Genomic DNA, 9,395 nt, shown 5'->3' with positions numbered 1-9,395 from the left:
CGGGGGGGGGGGGGGGGGGAGGCACGCAGGGTGTTAAGGGGCACCTTACGTGATCCAAGGCCGACCGGCTGCCTCTCCGTGGGGTTCCGCCGCAGCCTTCTCCACGAGCCGCTCCACTCCACCAGCTGTCCCATGAGCCGCTCCCGCCGTCCACGAACTGCTCTGGCAGCTGCTCCGCTCTGCTCACCGACCTGTGAGCCACTCAGCTCTGCTCCACTTTAGCCATCCCTTGGGCCGCTCCCACAAGGCTCCGCTCTGCTCACTGCTTCTCCAGCCGCTCCGCCCTGCTCACCGACCTGTGAGTCGCTCAGCTCCGCTCCAACCGTCCCCGTGAGGCTCCACTCTGCTAGCTGCTTTGCCAGTCGCTTAGCAATATAGCTTCAGGCTCCCCCACTAGTTAACACAGCCTCAGCGATCTCAGCTCTTTTGTGATTTCAGCTCATAGTAGGGGAGCCCCAGTGCTAGTGCACCATTGGCTCAAAGTGAATTCAGCTCAGCAGTCTGTAACTAGACTTCTAATGGAATCAAAGTTAGCTCTGACATTCAACAGTGGAGAGAGGAGGTAGTGCAATTGGTGTTTCAACCCCTCGGGGAGGGGGCCATACCATCAGGTACAAATACCTGTCCCCATCCTCTCTCTCTTCACTGGGTTTTGTAACCCATGCCCCTTGTCAAGCAAGTGCTACTTAGGTAATGGTGATGGACTCACTCAGTCCTTCTCTCATACAACAGGTTCACTGCCCTTGATTCACAGAATCAGGGTAACAAAACTTTATTCTTCCTGCCCCAATAACAAAGAAACTGGGGATCCCACAACAGCCAAAGTAACCACTTTGAGTTGCTGTTGTTTCATGCCAGGCGAGTGGGTGTGCCTATGCAAACAAGATCAGCCCCTGGAGTTCTTTTCCACACTCGCCATAATTCACCACCAGATGTCAGGGTAGAGCTCATCCTGACTCTGCTTACATCATATTTTCTGTTCAAGAAGTAGTAGTATATTTTCATAATCAATATAATTTGCTCACTGGGTTTTAAAATTAAGCTTTCGTTATAATGAGTTACTGTTTAACATGGCATTAGGTAACCCCTAAAGTAAACCAACGAACACTATTAATGTAATGACAGCTGGTAAAGGAAGGACCAAAAGAAGAATCCACTGGCTAAAGCATTTCTCATCTTTTAACATATAAACAAAATAAAATCAGTAACACATGATGACTTTAACCTTGTGATCATTGTAGTACGGATCAAGATCTTCCAAGGGTTCCCCGATGAGCTCCAGAGGAGGATTCCCAAAGACAGCAGGCAGCTTTTTGCAAGCTCTCAGATAAAGTCGGGGCTGACGTTTTTTTACTTCAGCCTGTTGATCTTTATTTTCCAGCTTAGCTTTGGCTTGCTCTGTTTTTTTCTCAGCAATTCGCTTCTCAATTGTGGCCAACGATTCACATGTGAAAAGATGGAAACCAATATCATCTGATGATAAGCTGAAATGATCCATCTTTTCATTCTATTTCTTCCACTTCCAATATTGGGAATAACTAAAAAGAAGGTACAAGTAAAGGGATATAAGTAAAAGGAAGCTAACAGAAACAACAATATCATTAGGCTTAACAACTGTAAGATAACTATTTCTGCATTCACTTCTGACTGTCGAACTACTAGGTAAAAATAAAACAAAACCAACTGGAACCATATTCTCATAGGAAGAAAAATAATATTTGTGGTTTTAGTTTTAAATTAAATGAAAATGATTCTGGGAAGTGATAGAATCACATCTGCGTCAGAGCTCTGACAAGGATCTTATTTTTATCCTGTGTAACACCCCCACCATATTAGAGACCTTGCACCCCAGCCACCATTCTTTCTGCAAAGGATAATTAGTTAAATATCTAGCAACTGTCTCCTACGTTGTCCAAAGTGGTAACTATATAATTCTGCAGTGTAGTCACTTCTTGCAGTAGGAATAACAGGGTCTCTTCTTACAGATCTTGAGCCATCAATGCTCCATCCAAGGACCACCCCCTCCACAACAGCACAAGCAGAATGGTTATTTTCCATACTCTTTTCTGCCTCTGTGAAAACTGAATTTGCCCAGAATATATAAAATTACACATAAAAACTATATTATAAGAATATTATTAAGCTTATGAAGTCAAGCACTCATAAGTTGGAAAATGGAAGAATTAAGGTTGTGATGGGTTGGGTCACAGAAACTCCCTCAAGACTGTCACTAGATGTGCTGGGATACCACTGAGAACAAACCCCCCTGCCAGAAAAGGCTTCCTCCACTCCCATCTTGCTGAGCTAGACACACCAGTCAGCTCCAGGACAGACAACGAGGTTGGGCCACACACCCCTGGAGTTCACAGAAATTAAGATTCACTTAGCCCAGGGGCTTCTCAGTTAACAGAGCCTTTCCCAGCACCCAGTATTCAGTCTTTCTGGGAGCCTAAACCCTGAATAAATCCATTTTACTCTGTATAAAGCTTATACAGGGTAAACTCATAAATTGTCCGCCTTCTATAACACTGATAGAGAGATATGCACAGTTGTTTGCTACCCCAGGTATTAATCACTTACTCTGGGTTAATTAAGAAACAAAAGTGAGCTTATTAAGTATAAAAAGTAGGATTTAAGTGGTTTCAAGTAATAACAGACAAAGTAAGTTACCAAGCAAAATAAAACAAAACACGCAAGTCTAAGCCTAATGCATTAAGAAACTGATTACAGATGAAATCACACCCTTCGAGATGTTCCAATAAGCTTTTTTCACAGACTGGTGGTGATAAGCCCTTATTGAGAATCTCTTCCATTTAGTCACGTTTCTATTCCTAGTAGAATCTTTCCTACAAAGAATGAGACTGCTCTGTACGGTCAACGAACAAGCTCTCCCTGATTAAGTTAGCCATTCAATATCTATGCTGTGAGGTGAAAAATGCATGCATGGCTCAGGGTGTCAGACTTGACTGTGACTCTGAGACAGTATGTCCAGTGCAACAGTAAGGTTATGGGAAGTTGAATGGACAAGAATTGGAGAACCAAGAATCAAAACTGCCTTGAGCATGCCTGGACTATTAATAACAGTTTGGCTGCTTGCTGCTGTGAGTTTTCTGAAAAAAATCGATTGAATCCATGTGATCAGAGGAAACACATTAAAGGTAAATCTACACTGCACACTCCCTTTGGTAGCATGTAGAGTAAATACACTACTTGTATAAATAGCACTGTAGACAATGAGATACTGCTTAGGCAAGCGGGTAAGGACATGCCTGTGGGAAAAGTACACCATTTGCCCAAGAACTGCCTTCCCTGCCTACACTGCTATTTTTAGGTTGCAGGTAAAGGCTCCCGCAGTGGGGAAAGGCTCTCGCAGCTCCTCCCTGCCAGAGCCTTTCACTGACATGTGTAGCTACACACCAAAAGCAGGACCCAGCCTGCTTTTCACTACTGCATGTAGCTACGCATACACTACATCCTGCCACCAGTGGCATGCAGTGTAGATGCAGTCATAAAAGAACTGTGACCCAAGAAATCAGAAATGTATCAGCGATTGATCCTGGGCTCTCACCCCTTTTGGAGCAGACGCAATAAGATTTTCTGTTTTCTCTGGTCACACACAGGTCTACCATGGGGAACACTCACTTGTTGAAAAAAAAACTGCTTGAATCACCTTGTCCTTTCTTGTCCATTTGTGGTTGCCAACAAATTATCTGCTGAGGTGATCTGCTGGAACATTCTGCAGCTGCCTTGAATGTGATCCTATAATGTATGCAAATATGTATCACCTCCTGACACAGGGGTATGGATCTTGCCCCACTCTGCTTATTCAGGTAAAACATGGCAGTCATATTATCTGTTATGACCTGTATCGTAAGACCCTGGATGGTTGGTAGAAAGTCTCACGAGCTCAATCAATGGTTCTTAGATATAGGCTACTTATGTGAAGAGTGGATTCCTAAGCTGTCCATAACCACTATATTCAAACGCTGCCCATGTGAGCTCTCCAGCCCAGTGTGGATGCATCTGTCACCAGAGTTTTTGACAGAAGCTGAGGAGAAAAGGGAATCCCTTTGCCAATGTTAACTAAATCCAACCACCACCTTGACAATGACAGGACTCGAGGAAGAACACAAACCAGAATGTACAAGTGATGCTTGTTTGTTTGATACATAGACTTCAACTAGCCCTGTATACAACACAGGTGAAGGCTGGCATGCTGAGTCATGAAGATACAGGATGCCATATGGCTTAGTGATTTGAGACATGATCTCACGGTTGTTCTTTGGTATATCTGTGGATTGTTGCAGAGGTTGTGCACAACTTGAAATCTTTCTGGAGGTTGATAAGTCATTGCTATCATCAAGTCTAGAATGGTCCTGATGAATTCTATCAACAGACTATTCATTAAATCACAAATATAAATACAGAGGAATGTGTAAATTGACAGAATTCCTCAGCAAAAAAAGTCAGAGTCAGGAAGGTCTTTTCTTCTTGTTTATAACAAGAAAGTAAAATAAGTTAAAAATAAGAAAAAATACCAGTTCGGGGTTTAACTCAGACCTAACCATGAGTGCAGATTCTGACCTTCCCAAATGTGTTCACTCTCCTCTGTGTTCACCAGCAGACACTCTAACAGACTTTCCTATGAGCACCTGTGCAAGGGGAAAGGAAGAGGGAGTTCTGTGTATCAGGATCACAGGGTGCTTCTGCACCCTGTCATAAGGGAATAAAGAACAAAACTTCTGTTTATGTCTGACATTCTGATATACATCACAAAATCAAATGCCGCTGAAGATTATTGAAATAGAGAAATCCAGCTCTAATGTGTTTTTAAAGTCTATGACAGAAGCCACTATAATTAGTCCAATTCTATTCATTTGGTATCTCAAGTCCTATAAATGGAGTAAAGGAGACTTCTGAAACCTGGAATAATAATACACTTGAACATAAACAGTAGAAAACTACCTCAAAATGAATAAATAAAAAAAAAATTAAGCACTTGGCTAACTTTACCATTAGCCCTAGTTGGTAGAGTAGGACTCAAATAAAATATCCTACCAATATTTCTATTCCTGTTTATATATTTACACTATTAATAAAGCATCAGGAAACATATCACCACACAGTAGCCAGTTTGAGAAAACCCTATAGATACAATGGGCTAGACTGTGCAGCGCTTATCGCACAAGGAGTCCTATTTTGTAAGTGTTCACCAATATCTGTAATAGTATGGTTGCAAGTTCTAGTCCAATATTACCAAACAAATTACAGATCAAATTAGATAGTGCTAAAATCAGTTTGAGGAGTACTGGGCACTAGCCAATGAGCTACATGTAACACATGAAATAACAGAACAAACAACAGCCTTAAGTTAACAGTAGAAAGATGTCAACATTTAGAAAGATGTCACTCTGTCACATATAATCTGAATAAATAGCTGAATAAATAGCTGCATATTTACTGAAATACAACAATTCTGTACCATTTACGAATCTATGTTTTTACCTCTATATAATACCATGCCTGAGAGCTGTCTTTCTGCAGGCATATGCTTCATGCACATTTACGTGAGAATTTACTAGAAATTTTTTCTGTAAAAGACAAGCAGTTTTTAAAATTAACAGATCCCAGTATTACAAGATTTTCATACTTGGAAACAAAAAGACTTACATTTTTCCCTTCTAAACAAAAGCCTGTAGATTCATTTCATCATATCCAAAGTGTCTAGTTAATATCTCCTAAAAAGTAAAAAATCCTTCTTACTTTGTTACCCTCTCTATTGTCTTCTTGAGAAAGTCTTCTCAATCATAGCTAGCTACTGACTCAGAAAGTGTGGCGTCTGTATGGGCTGGATGGGATGGGGGAGAAGTGGGAGGAGTATGTTGTTATCTTGAAAGTAGTTAATGTGATTTTATACTCATTAGAAACACTGCAACCTGAGGAAATAAGTGCGGATAATAATCATTTAAATATTGCTGAATTATTTTATCCCTGCAGAAATGTTAATGTTGCTGATAAAACACAAAAGGCTCATTGTTCAATGTAAACCAAACACACAGAAAAAAAAACAAAAGCAGAATCTGTCTTGAATCTCTTACTTGTACACAATGGACTTTCAGTAAAGATACTTTTGTATTAATATTTATTTTCAGTGTTTCCTTCACTTTCCTACAACACTTCAGCACATACAGGATGCATAATCTACAATTCCTACTTGAAGGATACAGTACCATAAAAATTAGAAAAAGACACAATATTAATTGGGGCAAAAATAAGTGTGTGTAGTACATGCATGAATACAATTCCTATCCAAAAGCTTTTAATACAGGAAAAAGGTGTGTGTCAAATGTTTAACACATGTAGAAAAGATCAACTAGTTGAAACTAGTAAAAAAAGTTTGTGTTGATGAGAGAGGTAAAAGAAATTGAATTTACTTGTTGACCCTCTATTCTCGCCATTACCTGAAGATTTACTATTACCTTGGGCTTTATAAACTAATCCAAAACATACTACAGAGTTATCCGATACATACAAAACCAGAACCTGAAGTACATTCACAATTATGTATTTTCACAGCCACTTTATGAAATGCATGCCTCGTTTAATTTAAGGTACCAAATTACAAGGTTTTTACCATATTTGAGAACATGACAGCACTTTTAAAAATAAAAATTAGTTGAGAAACTTCCCCTTGAAATAAGTGTAAAGATATTAAAGTATTATTACTTACCACATTTGTTCCAACAGCTCCCACTTCTGTCCAAATATGACTTTGCTCTTTATCAGATAGATTCTAAACCTTTTCTGCTTGATGAAAACATGGTTATGTGAAATGTTTTTGCTGGAAGAATTATGTGGAAAAGTACTCTGCCTCTAAGAGCAAGGTCAGTCCTAATGGAAGAAAACAGAAAAAAAAAAAAACAATTGTGATCCAACATTTTGCCTTACAGACACCCTCAGCTACGTAAACAATGATTTTTTAAAAATAAATATTGGGTATTTTGCAAGACAACAAACAGCAATAAGCCATTTTCACGCCAAACATAAACTAGATGCTTCAAATGAGTAATAGTATATGCAAAAGATTACTTCAATTAATAAAACAGAATCTCAATAATTTCTGTAAAGCACCATTCTATTGTGGCATTATATCTACTGCTTTCAAACTGAGTCATATTTATGTGAAATACTGTATCAGTAAACAACACTGAACATGGAATTTATCCTTACCTGAAAACTGATTTTCTGCAGCTGCCACTACATCATTTTCCATTTGTATGGTTACATTTCATTGCCAGCAGAAGGAGACAGAAACAAAACTGAAGTTACGGACTGTAGAATCACAAAAAATGAATGGGGGAAAGAAGGGAGGAAAAAGACCACTATAGCTGTTAATAAAAATCTCCATGCCTTTTATCAGCAGCAAATCATAAAGAAAAAGGTAACTTTCCTTGCGATAATATGCAGAATTTTCTCTTACCTAATATAAAGGTGGGTTCTCAGACTAGTGCAGAAAACCAATTGTATAGCAGGACTGGAGATTCTTAACTAGATGCTTCTTCGTTATTCCTTAAAACAAGGAAAGAAAAATAAACTAAAATTTAGTGAGAAAACATTCTTTGCAAAACATTTCTTTACAAATCCTACAGTCTCTCTGCCTTCTTCCATAACTTCAGGATCCATCCCTCATTTTTTCTCTTCTTTATTACCCCAAGACAGGGCATTTAGTTTTCCTGAGGTAGCATCAGAAGGTTGCTATGGATCTAATGGCCAAGAATACATAGTTGCCATCATTTGAAAACCCGAATGCACAATTTTTCAAATATACTGGGGGAAGTGGGGATTTGGGCACTTGAGCATTGTAGGCAATTTCTGATTTAAATTACTTTTACAATAAATATTTATGGCCACGAGATGCTTGGAAGTTTATCCAAACTTCAAAATTCCTCTTTACACCCCGATGATCCTTCAATCCCACCAAACCCGTCTCCAGTATCAGGTTCTCCCTACCTGTGATAGTTTTTTGGAGTAGGCCCAGTAGCCTGTTTTCCCATTACTTGACATTCAGGTGGCAGAAAACCCATTCCTGCCCTCCCCTTCTACCTTCCTGGGAGGCGGGTTGGTGCAGGACTTCCCCTTCATCACCTTAGAGAGGCAGAGGCTTCTCCTACTGGGGATCTCAACTGGCCATGATATGCCGATTTCTTTTTTTCACTGACATTCTCCCATTGTTATGTTTCCTTTTCCAGCACTGCCACCCAGTTGACTGGGACTTATCTTCAGTTGCCTGCTTGAGGGCTCACCAGTACATGCACAGTTCTGAGACCAAGAACTTAGAAAAAACGACTCACTTTCTCTCACACCACCCAAGTTTTAAAATAGGCTGTCCTGTTGTATGTTTGTAATGTCTAGAAGGGATGTCAATCATCCAAGCAGCCCATAAAAAAATCAGATGGTTGGATAATCCACTTTCTGGACATTGTCAAATGTGACCATTTTGGGTTGAGGAACAAAATGGTGGGGACCACATGTTACCCCACAATTTGGACCAAAGGCACTCAAATACTGGCTACATAAACTAATTGTCAATTTGTTCCACCCAAATGGGAAAAAAGGAGTGGCTTGCCATAGAGGAATTGCCGGGGTTTTACCATGGGGTTGGTCTCTGACCCACAGAGGACTCCACAGAGCAAGCTAATCTTGCTAACCCATGGGAGGACACGGATACAGCCATCCACTCATAGGATTGACATTCAAGCAGTAACTCTTCAAAAACAAAGTATCATTTATTTAAAGGAAATAATCAGTTACAATACATTCAATAAAGGAAGAAAGAATACACTATAATCTATAAGGCATCATAGAACACAATTATCTTTCATTGAGAATTATACAGTAAAATAGAATACACAGACTATATAGTGATTAAAATGTAATACCTAAGGCACATGGAGGCCCTTCATACATATGTATAAAGTATTAATATAATGCCACGATACTATACTAAACCTGCTATAACGTACCATGCAAAACTTCTAAACATATGTATAAGAGAACATTATAACATTTATACATCACTGAAGCATCTACTATTTAACACTGACATCCTCTGAGCACTGGCCAAATCGTCACAGAATGGGTGGGTGGGGGAGTCGCACTTAAACGCAGGCATCCAGCTTTATTTACAGGCACACCCAGACATTCTAAAAAAAAAAAAAAAAAAAAACCAGAAAATCAGACTTATACTCTGTCTTCTTGAGTCCCTCTGAACCATTTATGTCCTTTTGGTCTGTCTACTGCTCTCTGATCTTCTCCATTTGCTTCTGCTGCTGCTCTACTCTCTCCGTTCTGTTGTCTTCTCGCTCTGTTGTCTTCCTTCGTTGCTATCTTCTCTG

At 39.7% G+C, this 9,395-nt stretch overlaps 1 protein-coding gene across 1 annotated transcript in view; it reads right to left on the bottom strand.

The window, feature by feature from the left end:
* LOC117873951 (sodium channel protein type 5 subunit alpha-like) overlaps positions 1-5,830 on the bottom strand; it is a 129,596-nt gene extending 123,766 nt beyond the window's left edge. The window contains exons 1-2 of the mRNA XM_034763855.1: positions 5,671-5,830; positions 1,226-1,538 (exon numbers count right to left, since the gene is read on the bottom strand). Coding sequence (XP_034619746.1) covers positions 1,226-1,498 — 273 coding nt within the window. The 5' untranslated portion in view covers positions 1,499-1,538; positions 5,671-5,830. The remainder of the gene's footprint in view (positions 1-1,225; positions 1,539-5,670) is intronic.
* Positions 5,831-9,395: the final 3,565 nt, after the last annotated feature.

The sequence above is a fragment of the Trachemys scripta genome, chromosome 2 (assembly GCF_013100865.1).
Source record: "Trachemys scripta elegans isolate TJP31775 chromosome 2, CAS_Tse_1.0, whole genome shotgun sequence".
NCBI classification, from domain to species: Eukaryota; Metazoa; Chordata; order Testudines; family Emydidae; genus Trachemys; species Trachemys scripta.
The sequence above is the reverse complement of the archived record's forward strand: the minus strand, read 5'-3'. Positions and strand labels throughout refer to the sequence as shown.